The sequence below is a fragment of the Chinchilla lanigera genome, unplaced genomic scaffold (genome assembly GCF_000276665.1).
Source record: "Chinchilla lanigera isolate Chin_1 unplaced genomic scaffold, ChiLan1.0 scaffold00117, whole genome shotgun sequence".
In the NCBI taxonomy this organism is placed as follows: Eukaryota; Metazoa; Chordata; class Mammalia; order Rodentia; family Chinchillidae; genus Chinchilla; species Chinchilla lanigera.
The window spans coordinates 1149645-1173087 of NW_004955518.1; the positions used below are offsets into that span (position 1 = coordinate 1149645).

Genomic DNA, 23443 nt, shown 5'->3' on the forward strand with positions numbered 1-23443 from the left:
CAGTGGGCCATAAGGGGACAGTGGTCTGTGGGCAGCTAACAAGTGATGAGGTACCTGTGCTAGATGCAAAGAGGCAAGCCATAGAGGAGACGATACAAGGCTATCAGACACTTGTGTTTGGCCCTGGTGCTTCAGTGCCTTGGTATTCTAAACAGCTTTAACTTTCCAAAAATCAATTTTTTCTGTTGAAGAGTACAAAACCTGAGCATGTGTGTTGGTTACTGTTTGTTCTAGTTTTTAAGTATCTGTCTACCTATCTTTTAAACTAAGCTCCTCCGATATCCCGGGCTGCTCTGGATTGTTGCTTGTACCTGAAATGCCCTTGATAGCTTCCTTCCCCATCTAGTGAAACCCTATCCACACCTTCGGACTAGAAACAATGAACATGATCCGTATGAGAGGCCCAAACTCTCTTTTCTAAGCCTCGCAAGTGATTCCTTACCATTGCAAAGGCTAATCATTCTTAGAGTAGGCCTTTGATAGATGTTTACTGATGTACTGATATGGATATTTATGCCTTGGAAGCAAGATTTTGGTCAGGGATTCAATCCTTATGGTCAGTAGCTTTTTATTTTTTGTTTATTTGTCTGTTTTTGGTACCGGGAATTGAACTCAAGATGTTGCGCTTACCAGGCAGGCACTGTGCCATTAAGCTATATCCCTGGCCCTGGGCAGTAGCTTTTAAGAGAGGCACAGACTATTCCAGATTACTTTCCTCAGGTACAGCCTAAATATAGCTTTACATTCTATTCACTGAAAACACCAAAAAGTCACAGCTCAACTTTCTGCATTTCTGCACATTCTGTTTATCTAGTCCTGAATGCCCAGGCATTGGGGAACATCACAGTTCTGACACAGACTGCACAAATCTATGAGATGGGGACAATAATGGAAACAGTGTTGTGAGCAGGGCCTAAGGTGCAGAACCGCCTGTGCCCCTCTGTGGATGTCTCAAACCACTAAGGACTCAGGACTGTGTACAAGAGTTTGCCTGAGCATGAAGAATTTGAGGGCAGTATTCAGAGGACCAAGGAGAAGGAGGGTTTGAAGAAAAGCTACCTTGTAAACAGTTCCACTTGCTAGGAAGATTGTGATCACACTGTATCTGGACGGGATCTGCAGTGATGGCTAACACTGACAAGGCGCCAGTAAGAGGTGCTGGAACTGGAAATCTACTGAGTTAATATTCAAAAGCAAGAGAAGAAAGAGTGATGCACAGTCGTTATAACATCAATATCTCCTCAGATCCGTTACTTTATCATATAAGTTTTGATCTATTCTTTTTTCTAAATATTCAATTGTTTCCAGCCAAACATAGCTCCAAAGGTTTGGCCTCAAATTAAAGGTACTGACTCACTCTATCCTAAACAACTCCAGCATGTGTTAGATCCAACATATGGGCCATATGTGAAATGGAGTAGGACAGTGGTGGTGAACCTATGACACATGGGCCACAGCAGGCTGTTTGTATGATTGAAAGCTCTGAAAGGTTTGCCATTACTGGATAAGTTCTGGCATTGACACTGACTAGCATCAAGCTGACGACGTGTGACACTAATGAGCAATGAAACATAAAGTGCTACCCTGCAATGCCCCCCTAAAGTCTAGTTCCTTAAAGTTCAATTATATGTCAACTTGTTTTTACAAGGATTGGTTACAAAATAAATAATCCTAAAATCCTAGTAGTGAAGTACTTCCTAAGAGCCTATGTTCTTTGAGTTAGATCATGGTACCACAGCCCCATTAACTGTCAAGGAGAGAGTGTTGCAGAAGGATTGAACTCTCAAAAGACTCAGAATCCAGATCTGCAAAGCTCCAAATAATGGTCATACACTTAAAAAATTTAAAGGGTAAGGGAAATAGGTCATCACACAGACTCTGGGTTTAATCCTAGTACTGTAAAAAATAAAAACAAAAAAGTACATAAATAAAACCTATCAACTCTTATTAATGTATAATGTGTAAAGCATATGATTTTTAAATTTTTGAGGCAGTTGCTTAAAATGCATTTGTAAATATCTATATGTATAAATCATATATTTCTTTCAGTAACTATGTAGAAGACTTTGCAAATGAACTGTGTCCTCTAGTGAAATATAAAATAGAGAAGCAATCTCTAGGGGCAGTAAAGAAACAAAAGGGACCTTTTCTCACTATTTTGGACTCTTAAAGGATCAGAATTAATCACATTTAAACAAAGAGGGCAAGTTTTTTGAATATCATTATGTGCTTTGTTCATACGCTAGAAGTACTGTGGGAGAAATCACACCTTTGTCAGAGCAAGTGAAAGAGATACTGTTGTCAGAACTGGACACATTTTCCAACAGGAGAAAAATCCAGTTACCAGCTACATATGGGTTCATTTTGAGTTCCTGGAACTGAGAGCACATCAGCATGTCTTCTGAGACTTGTGCATGGCATGTTATTACAGCTGTATATCATCAGAGAGAGAAAAATAATTGGTTTTCCTTAGAGTATCTCTAAGTTGATGTCATATTCAATAACACTGTAGTTGAAAAATCTATATATGATGGATGAAGTCTGGACTATCTCTTGAATTTAATTCCTCCTGTGCCAGCTTCTGCAGGCCCTGGTGTACCTGTCATTTTGAGGTGGAAGCACATATAGTATTTAGAATATGCAACCGGGTGCTACTTTTGCCAGATAACGAAGTACATGAAAACAATTTCTCACGTGTGCAGTGGCCTCATTCTTCACTGTTAACTGTGCTATGGAAATGCCAGTTTGAAAGTGGGACCCCACCTTGGGGTCAGTGCCAAGGTACAACTTGAACCAAGACTGCATTCCAAGGCAAGGGCAGTGCCTCTCTCCTTAGGGGTTGAGGGCTTCTGGGACCTACTGGCTGCTACAGAAGGTAATCAGGCGTACCCCTGACACACCCCCAACAGGTACTCTTCCCTGAAAAAGCAAGGGCTGCTTCTGATCTCCTGACGATGACTCTCAGAACAGAATGGTTAGGGCTTTGTTTCTGGTACAGACAAATAAAAATCCAACCTAGACATGTTTTGTGGGGCAACTGAATATTTTAGGCGAACAGAACCTTCCTTTCTCCTCCTCTCCCCTTTCTTAGTGGACAGCTTCTTTTCTCCATCTTGGATAAGTGGATCTGCACTTGGCTGGGGAAGTTTGGATTAGACTGTCCAGGATTAGCCGAGCATAGGCATCTGACGAGATTGGGCACATTCAGGGTCTATTAGCATAGACGTCTATTAGCATAGACGAGCATAGGCATCTGGATACATCTCTTTCAGCAGCGTTATAGGTTTGTCCTTAGGGCTGTTCTTAGGATGTGACCTCTGCTAAGAGCCTTCAAGTTTAATCTCTGAGTTCAAACCTGTACAAGAGTCTGGCTTGGTTTGGAACTTCTGGACTAGAACTAAATTGTTTCTAGTCAGAAGGGCTTTCCTTAGTTTTAAAATTTGAATTTGTGACATGTGACCTGCAAATTAGTCTGTTACCTTGAACTCAGTTTTATGTCCGAAAAGCAACTAATATATGTACATGGCTGCAGGAAAGGAAAAACTTGACTAGTTTGTATGCCACTAAGTTTTACTCTGCATAATATAATCTTGACAAAATTAACTGTACTTCCAACCAAAAGTCAAAGCTGTTTAAATTGTTAACAGTTGGAGGTGCATTACTAAAATATTAAATTTTAGCTAACAGCTAAGAATTATTTAAGTGACTAGATGAAGAAAACAGAATTTCCTTACCTATTAGCAGAGCCTCTTTCTCTGATTTTAAGCCTTGGCTTCTTTTCTCAATATTGTTCTCTCGGTCTTGGTTGACCAATGCAACTGTCAACACATTGATTTCCTGTAAAGTGAAGAAATACAAGTCATATGTGTGTTTATATAGATTCTGTGCATTTCAATAAAAAATACCAGATTTTTAAAAGTCTATAAAAGTGGTTATCACTTCCATTTATAATGGATGATCAAATCTTATAAATAATTAACCCATTTTCTCAACAGTAGAAAAGTAATTCTAAATCCTGTCCCTCAACTTCTGCTCTTACTTGTATGAACAAGTAACTTCATACAAGCAGCAAATTTGGCACAAATTATCTTAGCTTCTTGTCCATGTTTTGATTAAACTCTGTCCACTAAAGCTGTATTTAAGTACTATAGCTACTTTAACATGCTTTATTTCAAATGTGAAAATTTTTCTTGGAAAGCTTATGGCAGACCGACTGATTTATAACACCATGCTAATAATTTCAGTGAGTGTGTAGGGAAACAGGACTTATTGGGAAGCTGAGATACAACTGCTGGTAGGAATATTTAAATTGAGTAGGTATGGATTTTGATAGACAATTGGGAAAGATAGATAAAGCAAAGGCTAAGAAATTATTTTCTTTGGAAGCTAAAAACGAAGACTTGTGCAACAAGCCAATAACACATGGAACGTTGAACCTGGAGTATTTTTAGTTCTCTATGGTCTTCATAATTTAAAGACAGAGATAAAGATTTAACTCTACCCTTCCAGTCTTGTTATTAGGACTCAAAATAGAGAGCAGGAACTTTAAAACAACATGGAGAGTTAGAAAGGCAACCTAGATAAAAGAACAAAGCAAAATGCAACTTCAACATCAATTTCTTGCTGGGGGAGCTAGACAGGAGAAAGGATTTCACATTTCCAGGTAAAGGCAAGTTGGAAAGTATCAACAAACCCCATCATAGTAATGGAACTGCAGTCCTAATTTAGGGGACCTCACAGTCATCATGGCTTTAAGTCTGCCTAGTCTCAGAGGAATTACTCTGCTTCAAAAGACACACTAACATTGAGTTTCTCCCAAACTGCAGAACCCCAGCTGCTACAATAACCACTGGTAGACATCATCTTGCCTTAAATTCTGGTGGCTGACCCCTTGAATCATACAAGCCTTGGGCCTTAGAAGTATGTATGTTATTCACAGGGCAGAGGACAGCCCCCTCAGCATCCTGTAGATTTAGGACCTGTGGCCTCCAGAGAGACACAGCCCAAGGCCCAAGGCTGACTTGTACTTGCCACTTGGGAAGCAGGAAAGGTTGTCTTCCTGGCCCATTGCCTTAGTGAGGCAGGAGATAGTGTGGGAAACACATAGACAGTGTGGAAACATTAGGTTCATAACAGCAAGAATATCTTCCAGCTCTTGGAGGCCACAAGAACATCCTGGTTTCACCATATTTCCTGCTATGAGCCTGAGAGATATGGTTCTACTCTCACCATATCTCCTCAATATCCTGACATGAGCCTAAAAAATACGCTCCTGCCTTTATCTCACTTCCTTGACATCTAACACAAGCCTAAGAAGCATGTACTCTAATGGCTTTAGCTTATCCAAGAGTCATTACATCATTAGCATTGTGATTTTGATCCCTCTAATGGGCTTTGGCAATCTTTCTGGTTCCAACTATACCCACTGACGTTCCCCTTGCAAGGTGAGAGTGAAGACTCTCAGTTGACTGGAAAGAAGCCAAATTAGTTACCACCCCTAACTGATTCCCAATTCTCGGAAAATGAGAGAAGCCAATCCTGGAACTCACTGCAGTTGTTATCTTTGGGTACTGCCCATTTGAAACACTCCCATTTGTACTTTAACCTCAAACCTAAAATAGATGGGACCACTCTGAGTCAAACTCACTCTTGAGCTTTCTCTTTGGCCCATTCCCAATTTGTGGAGTATATTTCCCCTTAATAAATCTCTGCCTTTCTTATTACTTATGTGTGTCTGCTTAATTCTCTGTTCAGAGTGCAAAGAGCCTGGATATCAGGAAAGACTGTGATCAACTGTCTGGTAAGATCTGTGCTGCTGGTGTAAAAAGTCTCTGCATTACCCATACCTGTCTTTGAAGAGTTGGGGAGGGTCCTGGCTGTGTCTCACAGTTTCATGATTGTGGCTATCACTGCTGAAAAACATGGCACCATCTGCATATACCTCATGCGAACTAGCAAAGGTTTCCTACCCCTAGCCTTCATACATGAAGCCCTAACATCATACACACCTATCCTGTAAGTTCTGTGGAAAGTTCCCTCCATATCTTGCAGCTCCAGAAATGTAGCTATCGATACCCCAAGTCTGCACCGCCTGCATTGGTCCATGAAAACTAGAGAAGGTCCCCAACTTAGCCTATAGCCTTGGGACTGGAGTCATTAGTGCAAGAGCCTGGCATTAACCATACTTGTCTCTGGGGACCAGGGAAAGTTCACATTCATGTCCTCTAGGTCCAGGATGGATGTTACAATTGCCAGGAACCTGTTAGCCATCAGTGTTTTCCTTGTGTGACCTCGGGGTACTCTCATCCATAACCTACAGATCCAGGGTATAAATAACAAAGTTATAAACTCCAGTGCCACCTGCATTTGACTTAGGGAAGGTCTCCAGGAGGATAACCTTGAGTATAATCAGGATTATAACATCAACACAAGCCAAAACACCACTTCCACATATTCCAGGGTATCTAGGAAAGATCTCCACAACTCACGTTCTTGGGACCAGACATGCTGGTGCCTAAAGCCCCAGCATCACCTTCACATGTCCCTTGGGGCCTGAAGACGTTTCCATCTAACTCTTGTAGCTCCAGAAAAGTGCTATAATACCTAAAGTCACTCATATCACTTCTTGGGACCTAGGGAAGATCCCTTTCATTTTCTATACTTTGGTTTCCAGTACCACAGACCCCAGACATGTGCTCCTTTTGTAAAATATAGGGAGCATTCCAATCTAGTTCATCTAGAACTGTAGTTGCGGATACACAGGCCCAATCATCTCCTGCACTAATCTTGAGAGCACTGGGGAAATATCTTTCATATCCTGTGTATGGCTCGTGTCTAGATGTCCCACTAAAGCCTTATGTGGTCATAGAGGCTTTTTTTTTAGAGATGGCTGGATCTAGATTATGTGGTGCTGGGAGGAAGGGTGTGTGATTACTACTGATTGATTTGGCACCCACCCTAAGCCCAGTAGATTAGATAGAATTTTAAAGGGGCAGAAGGAAGCTGCTAAAGTCAGTTGGTGTTGCTGCTTGCCACCTTTTGCTTGCCCTGCTTTGCCACGGACTGTTTCTCATCTGCGATGCTCCTCTGCCATGCAACCCTGCCTTGGAGCCAGACAACTATAGACCTCCAGATAATGTATATTATGACTTAGCAAAACACTGTCTGCATTTTGCTTATGTCCAGAGACTTTGCGTGAGACTGAGATTCAGGTGGTTGACTAATTAATCTCACAGAACAAATTTCAAAAGGTCTAATTTTGAGGGGGTGGCATGGCTACTGTTGGGGGATTTTTACCAAATTTATGTTGAGAATTAAGAGGAAAGAACCCAGCAGAATGATTTAAAACACTTTGAATTCGGATAGAAAGGAAGCCTCAGTAAAACCATGGACTGCAAAGATAGAACAGAGAAGAACATAGTTGCTGAGAAGGAACAGTATAGAAAAGATGGCCTGAGAGCATCATAAGAAGCAGCAGGACTCCACCCTTTGCAGCCTCAAAATTGCAAAAGTGAAAGACTTTGCTTTGAGAAGACAGCCTCAGTGTTCACAGATTGGCACAGATTGCCATAGGTTGCCTCCAATGCTGGACATGGAACTACAGGTCTTAATGTTTTCTCTACTGCATTTGGACTTGTTTTGGTTCCATCCTTTGTATACTCTTATTTGTACCTTTTGTGATGGAAGTGTCTATTTTGTGACATTGAATGTTGCAAGTGTTTATCTTTCTTTTCATTTGTACAGGGCTTTACAGTTAAGACTATGTCTTAAATCTCAGGAGATACTTTGGACTTTGACTTTTCAGCAATACCGAAACTGTTAGGACTTTGGCAACTCTTGGAGATAGACTAAATGCCTTTTGCATAAAGGGATGTACACAAATCTTTGGGGTGCCCAGGGAGGAATGATATGATTTGTGTCTAGATGTCATGAACTGAAACTTCTTCAAACTGTGAGCCAAATAAACTTTTCCTTCTTTAACTTTGGGTTGTTGAGTATTTTTTGTCAGCGATGAGAAATGTAACTATGACATCTTGTGCCTCAGGGATTGTGCTTGTCACATGCATTTGCCTCATGAGAAATGGAGACAGATCTCCCCACATCCACACTACCATGACTGTGGTAGCTGCCAACACAAGCCCAAGTGCCATCAGTACTTGAGTCTGTGGGGTCTGAAATACACACCTTGGGAAACCTATGTCCACTGCAAAACTGTATAACTACTTTCACAAACTGCTGCAATCTAGATCATTGAGGCAATGACAGGCACTGGTGACATCAACCGAAGCTGAAAAAATCACACAAATGTTACACTTTTGAGCTAACCTATAACCAAAACTAATGAACCTACCCAACTGACGTCACAAACCTGTTAAATGAGAAAAATCTTTCCTTTATGGTAAAAGCTATTTCCTATAAAGCTATTCCATAAAATTGGGAGGCAACTATTTCACCAAATGCATAGACATAAATAGGGATACAGGAAACATAACATCTTCAAAAGATTACAGTAATTCTCCAGAAAAGAGCCCAATTTGAAAGAAATATATGAAATGTCTTGTGACAGTTAAGCTTTTCAGTGTGGCTGGCATGAAAGCTGCTTAGGAGATTAGTAAAGTACACTTGTGATTGTGTCTAGATTAGGGAGGTGTGACCTTAGGGACTATACTTGGTCCCTGGTCTCTTCCTTTCTGGAGATCTTCCCCTGTGACCTGCTTTCCAGCTTCCATAAAGTGAATAACTATCCTGTGCCATACCCTTCTGCCATGATGTTTCTGCCTTGGCATCAGCCAACCATGGACTGAAACCTCTGAAATTATGAGCCAAAATAAACCCCTCTTCCTTAAAGTTTCAGGTGTAGATATTTTGTCATCAATGGGAAAGCTGACCAATAACTGCCTAGAAGGAATTCAAAATAACAAATCTGAGTGAACACAAGAAAATAGATAGAAAATATAAAGAAGAAAAATAATTCAGAATATGAATGAGAAATGTATCAAAGGTGAAGAAATCATAAAAAAGAACTAATCATAAATGTTGGAGCTAGGGGGCTGGGGATTTAGCTCAGCGGCAAAAGCGCCTGCCTGGCAAGCGCAAGGTCGTGAGTTCGGTTCCCGGTACCGAAGAAAAACCAAAACCAAAAAAAAAAAAAAAAAAGTTGGAGCTAAAATACTAGTTAATGAAATAAAAGTCCAATTTAAAACTTCTACAACATGCTAAACTAAGCAGAAGAATTTCTGAACTTGATATTAAATCTTTTGAATTAACTCAGTCAGACCAATAAAGAAGAAAAAAAGAAAGAAAGAAAGAAAGAAAGAAAGAAAGAAAGAAAGAAAGAAAGAAATTAAAAGAAAGAAAGAACAGACACAGACTATGAGACTATGGAATTCCATTAAGAGAACAAATATTCACATATTCTGAAAATTATAAAAGTAAGGGGGAAAAAGCAAAAAGGAGTTGGAAACCTATTTCACACAATAATTAAAACAACCCCAACTCTTCAGAGAGGTGAGGACATCCAGATACAGGAAGTTCAAAGGACCTAAGCTAGATTCACTCTTCACCAAGGCATATTATAGTCAAAATGTCAAAAGTAGAAAATGAAAGAATCCTAAAATCAGCAAGAAAAAAAAAATCTTAACATATATAAGAAAACACCTATGAGACTTATAACAGAATCAGCAAAAACCTTAGAGGCAAGTAGAAAACTGGATGATATATTAAAAGTTTTCAAAGAAAAAGAAAGAAAAAAATAAAAGTCCTCCCTACCAAAAATACTATACCCAGAAAAACTACCTTTCATAAACAAAAGAGAAATAAAATCTTTCCTCAATAAGCAGAAATGAAGGAAATTCATCATCATTAGACAAACCTTAAAAGAAATGCGTAGGAGTGTCCTGTATTAGGGAAAAAAAAATCATGACAAACATGAAAACACACAAATGCACAAAATTCACTAGAAGAACAGATACACAAAAAAGGGAAGAAAGTGAACATGTAGGTAGAAAAGTACCAAATAACAACAAGATAGAGAGGTGGAAAGGAACAAAGAAGATACAAAGTAAGAAAACAACAAAGTGACAGAAGGAATTTCACCTATTAAGAACAATTTTGAATATAAATGGATTATTCACCAATCACTTAACACAGACTGGCCAAATAGATAGAAATAAAAAACAAAAACAACCCCCAAGGAAAATCAAGACAAGACCCAACTATATGCTGCCTAGAAGCAACTCACGTCATTGGTAAAAATACACGAAGACTTAAAGTAAAGGGTTGGGCAAAGATATATCATGTAATAGAAACCAAAATCTATACTCATGTCAGATAAGGTGGACTCTAAATAAAAACTGTAAAAAGAGACAAAGTCATTATATATTGATAAAAATTAATTCACTACACATATACCAAACAATTATAAACACATATGTACCAAACAATGGACCACCCAAATATATAAGGCATGTGTTACTGGATATAAAAGTAGAGACAGACCCCAATACAATAATACTTGGTGAATTCAACACTTCACCTTCTTCAATGCACAGATTTTTCAAGGAAAATGAACAAAGAAACATCTAAGTTGAGCCATACTACATAACAAATGGACTGAACAGAAATCTACAGAATATTTAATCTAACAGCATTCTTTATAACTCAGCATATGGAACATTCTCTAGAATTACATGATAAATAATAAACTAAGTCTCAATAAATTTCAAAAATTAAAATCATATGATGTATCTTCTTTGACCACACCTAAATGCAAGATTGGACCTATGAAACTGCTATAGGAAAACATAGAGAAAATACTTCAATCCATTGGTGTAGGCAATGATTTTTTAGATAGGACCCCAAAGGTATAGGCAACAAAAATAAAGCCATAAAAATGGGATCATATCAAACTAAGAAGCTTCTACATAGCAAAGAAAATAATCAACAAAATTAAGGGATAACCTATAGAATGGGAGAAGTGATTTGCAAACTATTCATCTTAGATCAATATCTAGAATATATAAGGAATTTTAAAAAGGTGCACACCAAAAGCCATATAATCCAATTAAAAATAAGCTAAATTTCTGAATATTCACTTCTTTTAAGACACATAAACAGTCAATAAGCATATGAAAAAATGTTCTATCTCATTTCCATCAGGGAAATGCAAATTAAAATTATAAAGAGATACTGCTTTATGTGTATGTATGTGCGTGTGTGTGTGTGTGTGTGTGTGTGCGTGTCTGTGTTGCTGGGGATTATTCCCAGGGCCTTACTCATGGTAGGTAAACATTGTACCATGGTGTTATATCCTCAGCCTCTGAAAGCTTGGTGGAAATATAAATTAGTACAACCATTACAGAAAACATTATGGAGATTTCTCCCAAAAACTAAAGCTATAACTACGATAAAATTTAGCAGTTTTACTGCTGAGTATACTTCCAAAGGAAAATAAATCATTACACCAAAAAGATACTTGCATTCCCCTGTTTATGGTGGCACTATTTACAATAGCTAAAACAGGGCATCAACCATGATGTTCATCCATGTACGAGTGGATAAAGAAAATGTATATGATATACATATATTTGACCACAAAAATGAATGAAATCCTGTCATTTGCAGAAACATGGAGAGAATTGGAATCACTTTGTTCAGAAAAATAAGTCAGACAGAAAGACAAATTGTACATGTTCTTATGTGCACAAACTGACAACTCAGTCTCATAGAAGAATTGGGTGGAATGGTGGTCACTAAGAGTGGAGTGGGAAGTTCAAGTGGTTGGAACAGAAAAAAGATAGATAAAGGGCACCAAAACAACAGAGGTGGACCTAGCTCCTGTTTTCCATAGCACAATATAAAAGCTATTGGCTAAAATAATCTATGATGCATTTAAAAATGACTAGAAGAGTATGAAATTCACAATATACAATGATTAACACTTGAAGAGATGGGAGGGCTTACAGCCCTGATTTGATTATTCCATACTGGACACACATATCTAAAACCATAATATCACCCATAAAGATATACAAATGTTATATCCCAATAAAAAGATGTCTATCACAGGAGGGCTGGCATTTTGAACAAGAATCTTTCCATTAAAGAGTGTGGGATTTGTTCAGATGAGAGAAGATAGGCAGTGAGAGCCAAATGTATAAAGAACTCTGATGGTCTGTAGACAAATGGTTTGGCAGATGTTGCCAGAATTAGAACTGATCACAGGATATTGAGCTAGTTAATATAAATTAACAAAACTTTCAATATACAAGAATCAGTAACTGTTAGGAGTTTGCTAAGTATGAAAAAAGCATGAACACCATCTGAAGGCATTCAAATGAAAGAGAAGAACTCCACCCATGCTAATCAATATAGACAAAGGAGCTCAATTTAAAATATGAACTATCTAATTATAAACTGCTAAGAAAGAAAGTTGTATCGAGAAATTGTGGTTGGTAGTATCTGGTGAGGATTTTGGGGACTCTTTTTAAGGTGAGATCTTGTGAAGACCGAGTTATGAAGACTGAGTAAAGGGTGAAGTAAAGGGTAAAGAACTAAAGGAAGCACAGTGATTTGATGACAGATGACAGGTAAAGGGCATCAGCTGGGGCTTGAGATGATGGTAGAAAGTCCCCATGAGAAAAGGGGTCAGTGAGACTTGAGACAATGCAATAAGTAAGCCTAGAGCAAGCTGTACATATTTACAGATGAAACATGTTCTTATACTTCAAAAACAAAAACAAAAGCAGACCTTGCAAGCCAGCCCCAACAGCAACACAATGAAGAACTTTAAATGGAACAAATCCTAAGGTTTATGCGAATGAGATTAGAACAGTTTCCAAAGAGTTACAAGGATCGGAATAGGAGTTCCTTCAGAGATGAAATAACATATGGTGTTTTCTGATTAGATTATCTCAATTAGACCAGAGGAGAACTGTGTGTATACTTCATATTTTTGGGCTAGTGAAGTCAAGGAATCTGCTGTGTTTTCCTCATGGTATACCTTAGGGATAAATAGAGACACACACTAGGCTTCTAGGCCTGGGTAGATATGATGGCTAAGAAAAATGCAGACTGTGGCTCTGTAAAGGTTTCCCAGGAGAGGTTTAGGGGGAAAAAAAGGATGGAATAACATTAACCAGGATGATGATTGCATCATTTAAAAAATACAAATAATGAACTTCAGAGCTAAGTGGAAAAATATCTCCAAGAGAGGGTGATCTGTTCACTGCCTAGATGATAACTGGGGCCAAATAAAATTACTCAGAGGAGTTTACAGACAACAGGCCACATCGATTGCCAAGGCTGAGTGGTGTCCTGGGGCTAACACATAGTTGAGTCTGGGTTTAATGAGAGAAATGGATAGTAGAGGGCAGGCATCATCTCAGAAGCCAGCAGGGAATAGCAAGAGTAGAACAGAGTGTGGCTAGACACCTGTCTCCATGTCCAAAGCTGGAGTCATAGAGACAGGAGGGTTTTGCACAGGGTCCCAACAAATGTTACAAAATCAAAACTACAAAGAACCACCTATGGTTATTGTGGTTTAGACTTTTTAAAAAGTCCCCTAAAAACTTCATGTGTTCTTGTGTTCAAAGGTAGGGCTTTCACAAAGTGATTGGATCATGAGGACCATATATACAGCCAATGTGCTGTTGGGAGGTGGGGCCTGATCAGAAGAGGCAGTTCACTGGGGGTGTGACCTAGAAGGGTCTATCTTTCTCCCTGGCTCCTCCTCTCTCTGCTTACTGGCTGCCATGATGTGAGCAGCTGTCCTCTTCCCAGGCCGTTCCAACATGTTGTTTTGGCTTGGACCAGCCAACGAGGAACTCAGATCACTAACACTGTGAGCTAAAATAAACCTCTCCTCCTTTAAATTGTAGCTGTTGGGTATTTTTGTCTTAGCAATGAAGGAAGTGATTGAGATAATGGCTGACCATGGATTTTTGCTTAAGATGATGTTTTAGGGTTGGCCAAACAAGAATGGAAAGAAAAGGAAAAAAATGAAAGAGGAAAGAAAATGTTCAGGACCAACTTTCTGTGGAAATATATCTATTACTGGGTATTGTAGTCTGTGTTCTATTGACCACAAATATTGCCCTCTTGCATGGTCATTGACAGTAACTATGGAGAAGACACAACTCATTACAGGGCTCTCATACCAGTCCAGCAGGCCTGGGCTGAGGCTTGGCAGATGTTCTAATTTAGGAGTACCTCTATTAGCTCTGTTCAAGGTAAAGATGAAGTGGTTTTTCTCACTCCTCTAGGAGGAGAAAGAACTACATTAGAAAGTAGTGCAGGACTCAATTAAGCTGATCAGGAGTGCTCTAAATGAGTGCTTGTGTCTTATAATAAACTAGCCTTAAGCAGCTCCAAAAGGGAAAATACTGTTTCCATTATAGTCAAAGGTGTGTCCAAGCATATTAACTAGAGTCTTGGTCTGTAATATCATTTAGTGAAGTGGAACAACCTGTGAACAGTCAAGAGCTATTATTGTCTAAGTGCTCTCACACCTAAGCCTGCCATGGGCATGATATAAGCTTAGACTCTGGTTGACAAAGTCACAGAGTTAACTAGATGGGTAGACACTTGTGTCATGTTTTTTGCAAAGATAACTATTAGAGGTGATGTGTTTTAAGGGGTGGTGGTGCTAGCTATTTTCTGTGCTGTGCTTCTATTTGTCCATTAATGATTCATGGATCATTAGTTCCTTTGTAAAAGGTTAGTCTGATTTTTGTGTATTTGTAATAGTGTTTGTTTGAATAAGATAATTATAATAGTTGTCTGACAGTTTAGGATAGTCTCAAAAGTACAAAGTAGATAAGCAATATTTTTATACCTTGTTCATGTTTTTGCTTAGGGTCTAAAAGTCTAACTTATCATCCAATGTTTGTCAAAAGGCTCCATCATTTTGACTGGCTAAGGTGAACTGGATACAAAGAGAGGATGTGGGACTCCAAACCAACACTTTTTTGCATTTAAACTAAGGTTGTTACTTTTGGTCACACCAGAAATGTTCATGCCACACATATATATATATATATATAACATGCCTATTCTGTGCCAAGGACTTCTAAATTTGTTTGGCTGTTGAGTCCAGAATGTTAAGAGGTACATGCTTACTCAGCAAGTGATCCTTAGAAAATATCTTTAAGGAAGAAATGTCAGTAGATGGAGTTGGGTAGATCAAGATGAAGAGCTGAGAATTTATCTGCAGGACTTAACTAGTGGAGAGTTTTCAGTAGAGGAGTTACATGAATTCTGCACATTAGGGCATTGATTTGGAGGCAAATGAAGGTAGAGTCAGGGACACAGGTCAAAGGCCAGCATAACAGTTTCATCATTTTAACCATCTGATAATGAGGGTCAAAACCAACTCAATGATGTACAGAGTGCAAACAGAAGGAATATTTAGGAAGCAGGATTTTTAAAAATCCAGTGACCTGGTGGATGAGAAAAATATTGAGAATAAGTAGGTTTGTTGGTGACTAGGAAAATAGAGAAATAAGGAAATATGGATTATGGTGTGCTCAGTTTTAGAAAGCTTCAACTTAAGGTTTCTATGGCATCTTATTAAGATGTTTAAGAGGAAGGAGGCTGTATAGGTTTTTGAACTTAGAATCAAGGTACTTACACTCTTTTTATGGGCATTTCTCAGGCTTATGTTTGTAGCAAGCAAACTTGACTCTGGGTTTGCTTAAGCTCAATATAAACAAGGTAGGTTTCCCAAGTTCAGGGTTTCCCTCCTGTGACAACCCTTGTGTGTGTGTGTAAGTCCCTCTGGACCCCCTAAAGGGAGATGCTCAGTCTGTAGGATATACAAGAAGTCTGGTGAAACAAGATGGTTGGTAGCACAACGAAACTGCAAGTGGACAATGTCAAAACCCTTCTGCAAACAACTCCTTGTGGCGGAGAAAAATTGACCATGATATTAAATACTACGGGAAAATTATTTCAAGAATAATGAAAGGCATAATAGTTTATATCTCATCTATAACTCTGGGGGAAAAAAGCCTATGAAGGTAGGATATAAACTTGAACTAGGCCCTACTGGTCTCTTTATTTTGTTGGATGAGTTAAAGAACCTCTATCAATATTATAATAGAGATGCTAAAAAATCAACTAGGCTTTATGTTTTATCTAGGATGTTGCATCATAGCTGTTTTGTAATTATGGAACACATTCTGCTAGAAGATTTATGGTTACTTTTTTCCCCAAAAAACTTAACTGTCCTTATTACTACCTCAGTTCTCCAGAAAATGGAAAGGGCTTTATCAGAATAAGAAATTTTTATATTATTAGAAACACAAAATGTCTTTTCAATGTCTTTTGACTCATGGAAATCCTTTACTCTGATAGATGCAATGTGCGTTGAAAAATGAGAGGTCTACGAGATGTCCCAGGTGGCCTGAGATTCCAAAGTAGAAGTGGAGAAGCATAGATCAAGTGGTGGTGAAGGAGCTTAAAAGACAAATTGTTAACAGTGTATAAACATCCAGCAGGAAAGAAGTACTAGAGTTTCCCTACAGTGAGAACTGTTAGATTACAAAACAATCTCCGAAGGCAACCTGTGAGAATACCATTCAGTTGACACTCTAAAAGCACACCAGAATATAGCATGCACACAAAGGTAACAATTCTGCACCTGATACCAGAATGGGCTGCATGACCTTGTATAGCTTTTCTTAGCCTACTTTTTAATTCTAATATCTGTGATACTTAGAAGGATTCAACAAATTGCTGAAGAAGTTTTCAATAATTAGAAGCTATAGATATCACAGATTTTTAAATGACTCCTTAAACACTGAGGTGCTTGAAGGCAGAAATTTCCCTTCTCAATTACTTTTTAGAAATGATCAAAGTACTACATCATTTAAAAAAGCTCTTTTTCAATAGTTTACTGAGCTAGAATTGTGCTTTGTTATTGCTTTGTTTTTATTTCCTTCCACCTATATAAACCCTTTTGGACCAAGAATATGGCTTCTCCAGTATATAACATTCTCTCTTTAGTTCTTTCATTCCATTATTCCAAAGACCTCCTTACCTTTAGCATCATTTTCTTTCTCCTATAAAGCTTCTTAAATCTGTGGTGTCCACTGGCTGTGTCCACTGCCTCACCACATGAAGTCTCAGCTTGCTTATATCACCCCCATGAAGATGCCAAATAGTTACTTTCTTAGTCCTCATGTTACATTTGACATCATTGAGATCAACCTCTCAAACCATTTCCTTCACTTCTGTTACACACAAGGTTCTGGTCTTTATCCTCCTAACTTTTTATTAGTTTTCACTTTCTTTTCCCCCCACTCTGGTGTGATTCACTGTCCATAAGAATGAGGTTCCTCTCTTCCTTCTCTAATCCTCTGACTTTTGTCCTTGTCAAAATTCAGTCCCCACTTTTTCTTTTCTATTCCATTTTATTAGAGTTCTTTCATTCTCATGGTTTCAGCAATGACCAATCTTAACACTTTTTTAAAGAGAAAAAAAATAAAAACGACACAGGAAACAAGATAACAGGAAATTAACAATAGTTATTATATTGCATATTGTTATCTTCAAAGTTGTTGCTCAGATTACAAGATATAGGCATGCAAAACTGATCAAACAAAATAAGCAAAAATCGTTCCTTTCAATGAACTAACAGAAATTACTAGTGTATCTTAGCTATCATGTGTGTATATATATTCTTTTCCCTTCCTTCTTTTTTCCTTTCCCCCATCCCAGTTTTTCTTTCCTTTTGAGCAGCTTCTTTCCCTTTCACAATATCTATTGTACATTTTGGATCTTATTTGTTCTTTCAGTTTCTTACACTAGGGAGACAATACAATGTTACACATGCGAGTCTGATTTATTTCACTTATGTAGTACTCCTCACCTATAAAGAAAGATAAACTCAAGGCTTTTATAGGTAAATGGATGCAACTAGAGTTCAATCTTAACTCTTTAAGCCTCTGTTGCTTATTGTCAACTGACCGCTGGCTTTGTTTGCTCGAAGCTACCATTCCTCCATTCAAATTCAAAATAAGAAGTGAGTGCAAGGAAGAGGCACAACATACTTGGACTTACACCTTGGCTCTTCCATGAGAAAGTGGTTTATTTGGGGGCACATTAATCAACATTTTCAAGTTTTAGATTACTTGTCTAAAAACAAGACTTATGTGCAGGGCCGGTCATCTTTGAATAATGCTTCATGGAACCTCACTGGCTTTATGGATGGGACATGGAAGGTTCAAGGTTTGGAATTTCTACATTTTCATAATTTCCTTCTATTTTATGAAACACAGCCTCTAGATAAAACTTCATTAAAAGAAATACATTTATTTTTGTAACACTCTGAACTCAGTCTTTCCTGATATAATTCAAAACATCTGCAAATGGAAGGAGACTGAGGGATGGAAGGAGGCCGCAGGAAGGGAAGGGCAGGGGAGTAAAAAGAATTAAAGTGTGTCATACACACACCAATCCCCCATGAGGAGTGTGACCATTATGCACTGCAAGCATGTATGAATCATTTTTAATTTTAAAAAGAATAAAAATATCACTCGACAAACTACATCATTTTTAATTTTTTTGTTTTTATTACTAACCCCATCATTGTTCTACTTGTTGGGCATGAAACTTAACAATGTTCATTTGATTCATTCTCTCCAGTTCCTTAAGTGCTGTTCAGACCTGTTTAAATCTGAATTCCATCAAGTCTCCCTGCAATGTCTCCAGTGCCCTTTCCTATTTCTACCACTGGTTTTCTACTATCAATTCTCTTAATTTCATGCTCTGGCTACTGTAAGAACCTCCTTTCTCTCTGCCTCTGGGCTCTTCCTCTTCCCATCTGTCTTACAGAATATCATCAGATAAACTTTCCTCTTTTTTGGTACTAGGAATTGGACTCAGGACCTTGTGCTTGCCAGGCAGGTGCTGTGCCACTGAGCTCTAACCCTAGCCCTCAGATAAACTTTCTTTTTGCCTTTTCTTTCCTTTTTTGGCAGCACTGGGGATTGAATCCAGGACCTAGAGTGCTAAGTAAATACTCTATCATGGAACTAGATCTCCAGCCTTAGGTAAACTTTCTAAAATGCAATGTCCATCTTCTTAATCTCTCATTTTAAACTTCAGATGCTTTCTGATACCCCATAGGGAAAGGCAGGTACCACATCCTGGCATTCTGTGTTCAATTCTATCAAAATACTCTATCTTCTTTCTGCGCTATGTCCAGGTCTGTTCTTAGAATTCTCTTTCATCCTTTTTTCCTTGCCCCTTCTTACTTACATTCTTAAACACAGCACAAGTCCCATATGTATCTCCCAGGGGCATCTGTTCCAGGATACTTGCAATCTTTCCTCATCTGGACACAGTTCCTATGCCACTAAAGTAGGGACTGACCATATATATATTTGAAGAGAACTGACTTTCATCTATGTTTGCTTCCTCAAAAAACCACTGGTGCAGTCACCATACCTAAACAAATGAGGCATGCAGCTGCATGGAACCTGTGTTCTAGCTCTGTCACACCCCACGCAGGCCAGATGATGCTGCGTATCGCATCTCTTTAAACCTTAATTTTCCCTGTGCAAAACATGGGTTATTCCATATCCCTGCCCCCCAGGGTTGCTGTGAGGACCAACTATAGAAACTATAAACTTCTACAACTACAGTGTGGTATCGTTACTTACTTTTACTGTTCATAGAACTGTCTGATTAAAAGAAAGTGCTTAATATATATTCAGGTACTGAATGCATGCAAGAATTTTGTGTAAGACCTTGACTGCAATCATCTAGAAACAGGTATGCAAAAGTTCTAACTATGTGTTTGAATATTGCATATTTTCTCTTTTCTAAATTTTCTGTGGCAATTTTGTTACACTGTTATCCTTATAAATATAAAAGAAATGACAAAAAACCCATCACATACATATTTTGAAGAGCACTATGTAGATATCTCATTAAATAACATACTAAGTAGACTCCTCACACACACACATACACACACACACACACACACACACACATACTCCCTGAGAAAGGAGACCAACATCATGTGACTTCACCTGTCCCAAACCTCCCCAAGGGCTGATGAGTTTTACAGCTGGTACTGCAGGTGAATGGGACAATAAATAACAGGGTATAGATTCATCGTGTTACCTCCCACTCAGACAACGCCACTCTAAAAGCCTTGCCTTCCTCCCCTGCTCTCCTCCTGTCATGGCCTTGTTTTGCTGTTTGCATGTTAAGCGTCACACAGAGGACAACGGTCACGATGCCAATCAGCCACTGTCTTACCCTTTCAGGTTGCTACAAAGCACCAAAAGTGCTCCACTGACAGGTGCACAAGTCTTCAGTAACCTTCATGGTATTCCTGACAGGACTACAACTATGGCTGGGGAAGAAAGGAGTTAGGGGACATCCCTTGCACCTGGCTCTGTGAGCCACACTAGGAAGTAACAAGCACAGAGGGGCTGCTAAATGCAAGAATGACCTGTAAACAATGGCCCAGACAGAGAAAAGACTCTGGTCCCAATTGCCACTGACCTGTTGCATATCCTTGTTTCATTTTTTTTTCTTTGTAAAAACAGAGGCTTGAAGCACAGTATCTCTATAGCGTTTTCCTGCTCCAAAATTACATGCCTATTCTGTACCCTTTTCCATGAGTTGGAGCTTCATTTAGAATGAGTGAACTTAGTACAGACGATATGTACTTTCCTGGATTTCTGATGCCAATAAAAATTAGAGAGGAAACATGAAGCAGAGGGAGAAAAACAGTAAAAGCCAAATGGATGAGAAAAAGATTGATGACAACGAAAGACTAAACTTTAGAATTTCTAATGGCTCAAGGGTAAGGATGTATCTATCTCAAAAAGTGAGCAGAACCTTGGGGTTTTCTATGGGTTGGAAATCCCAAGGCCTTTTTACCCCAACCCATTTCTGAATCTTGGCACTGCCAGTCCTGAGGGTAGTGGCCTCTCATTCACCCAGGTCCTTCTCCGGCAGCCTTTGATATTCAGGATCTGCACAAGACAGCAGAGGCCTGCCCAGCATCAGTGTCAGAGACAGAATTTGAAAGCAGACATTTGGTCTTCTGTCAGCCAAGACATAGCAATTCATCACAATGTGGCTGTGTTTTATTTTACACTGTAGGATGTTCTGCCTCATGGGAGTCCAAGTACTAGACTTGGACTACATGCATTATGTCCTCAGAAAACTCGAAGAACTGTATTCTCTAAGATTTCCAACTGCCAAGATTAAACTAGCTAAGAATGAGGTAAGATCATGAAAATGACCCTTTAAAAGAAAGACCAGTGAAGACTCAGTCTGGCTCAGGTATTGGAGCCATGCAAAAAGAGCCATTCTTCCTGGCGGCCCTCTTTTGGGCCACATGGGTTTATATTTATTTAATGAACACCAGTGTGGGGCTTATTCTATGCAGGCAGTGGTGTACATGTTTCACAACATGAACTCATCTATCCTCATCACAATCCTATTCTCTTATATTGCTGCTTGCAGATAAGAATGAAGCATCAAAAGGCTAACGACTTCACAAAGGTCTCACAACTAGCAAGCAGCACACTGAGGACTTGAGCCAACACAGTCTAACTCCAGAGTTTAACTACTGTTCCTGGTTGCCACTCCTCAATCCCCTCTGGGTATACATCATCATCTTTGCCTACTGCAAAATGCCAGTGGCTTTAATATTGACCATCTGCAGAGCACTAGACAGAAGCTCCTTCTGAGGGCTGCCTGCAGTGCCAGCTCTCTTAGAAGCCAGCAGAGGCTGAAAGAGCATTGGTCCCTGCCCAGTCACGGAAGCAAAGCAGGAGGACACCCAGGGGCCTGGCTAAGGAACAGTGTCAGCAAGGCCCAACTGTCTGCTGCTGCTTGGTGGTGACAGGCTTCCGACGGATCAGTGTGCCTGGTACCCAAATCTGTGCACCAGGGAGTGATTGCAAAGGCAGAGTTCTGAAGCCAGTGAAGAAGACTGGTACCCATGCTCTCCTGATGTGGAAGATACAGGTAGAAGAAGACTGAGGTCAGAGTGCCTTCCAAGAAACCAAGGTGGGGCCATGTGCAGAACTGGCTGAGCAGGTGAGGAGGCAGAGAGACTCATGGTGCAGCTCTAGCTGCACCCCAGTATGTTGCATTGAGGCAGAATGCCTATTAGGAAAAGAGGGAGGAGGGAGATACAAAAGCTATGGGGAAGGAAGGATGGGCAGATTCCACATGGGAATCAAAGGAAAAGGAGATAAGTTTAAAAAATAAAAGCAAGTCAAGCCTAGATGGCTAGCAGGATAATGATATCACAATCAGAGACTACAAAGCATTGGAAGGATTGGCTCCAATTAGAAATGTTGGATTTGAGGTCTTGGAAAGGCAGTAGGAAATATGAAAGATGAACTCAAGGCAACATTTGGACTGGAAGTGCCCATCTCAGCTTGGTCTCGTTCCCCCTCTAAATGGTCCCCATGCCCAAGAAAAAACAAAACAAAACAAAACAAAACAAAAAACTTTTAGGGCTGGGGATTTAGCTCAGTGGCAAAAGCGCCTGCCTGGCAAGCGCAAGGTCGTGAGTTCGGTTCCCGGTACCGGAGAAAAACCAAAAAAAAAAACAAAAAAACAAAAAAAATGGTCCCCATGCATACTTATTGTCCCAGTAGAAGCAGCACCCGCACACACGGCCCCAAGGGGACCTTATGTGCCTCCTCTACCTAATCATTTCTCAGTATCCTCAGTATCTAGCATAGTGCCCTCTCCAGTCCCACAGCCAACATGTTTTTGTAGGAAGAACTTTCAGAATTTGATGCTACATACACAGCGAGGGTAAATTTGACGGTGACTCTGACTTGCAATCCTAAGGATGTGGCCAGTACCCTTGCCCTAGAGCAATCTACAGGAAGTCTCTGAGGAACAAACACTGTGGATAGTGAAAAGAAAAATGTAGTCACTTCGGGTATATTACATCCTTTTGGTCCCTAAATGCATTTGTTTCACCATCATTTTAGAGTATCAAAATTATTTCTTCCCTTAGGTTGAAGGAAGTAAAGAAGTTAGTTTTTAGTTTCTATCATTTTAATATTTTTACTGTTTTTAATTTAAACTTTAACTTTCTTGGAGACCAAGCTATAAGAATATAACTTTTTCCTGTCTTTTTCTTTTCAAAATAACATTTCTTTAATTTGCTTTAATTCATAGTTATTGTTACTGCTTTTCTCTTTACAAACATGATAAATATAACCCACTATAGAAAACTTAGAGAATACAGATGAAAGAAAATTATAATTCACTGAAATTCTAATATACAGATATAAACACTATCAATATTCAGATATTTAGCTCTAAAGTTTACATATTATCCTCCTCTCACATATAATAGGTACTTATGTTTACATGCATGTTATTGTTGTGTAGTTCTTACTTGAAAAATAGGATGATCCTACATGTATAATGTGTAAAAAGATCA

The 23443-nt window shown here is 39.1% G+C and overlaps 1 protein-coding gene across 9 annotated transcripts in view; it reads right to left on the reverse strand.

Moving 5' to 3' along the window:
- Enox1 (ecto-NOX disulfide-thiol exchanger 1) overlaps positions 1-23443 on the reverse strand; it is a 552470-nt gene that overhangs the window by 25089 nt on the left and 503938 nt on the right. For all 9 annotated transcript variants that reach the window (XM_013506967.1, XM_013506965.1, XM_013506964.1 and 6 more), the window contains one exon: positions 3735-3837. In XM_013506967.1, the coding sequence (XP_013362421.1) occupies positions 3735-3837 (103 nt within the window). The remainder of the gene's footprint in view (positions 1-3734; positions 3838-23443) is intronic.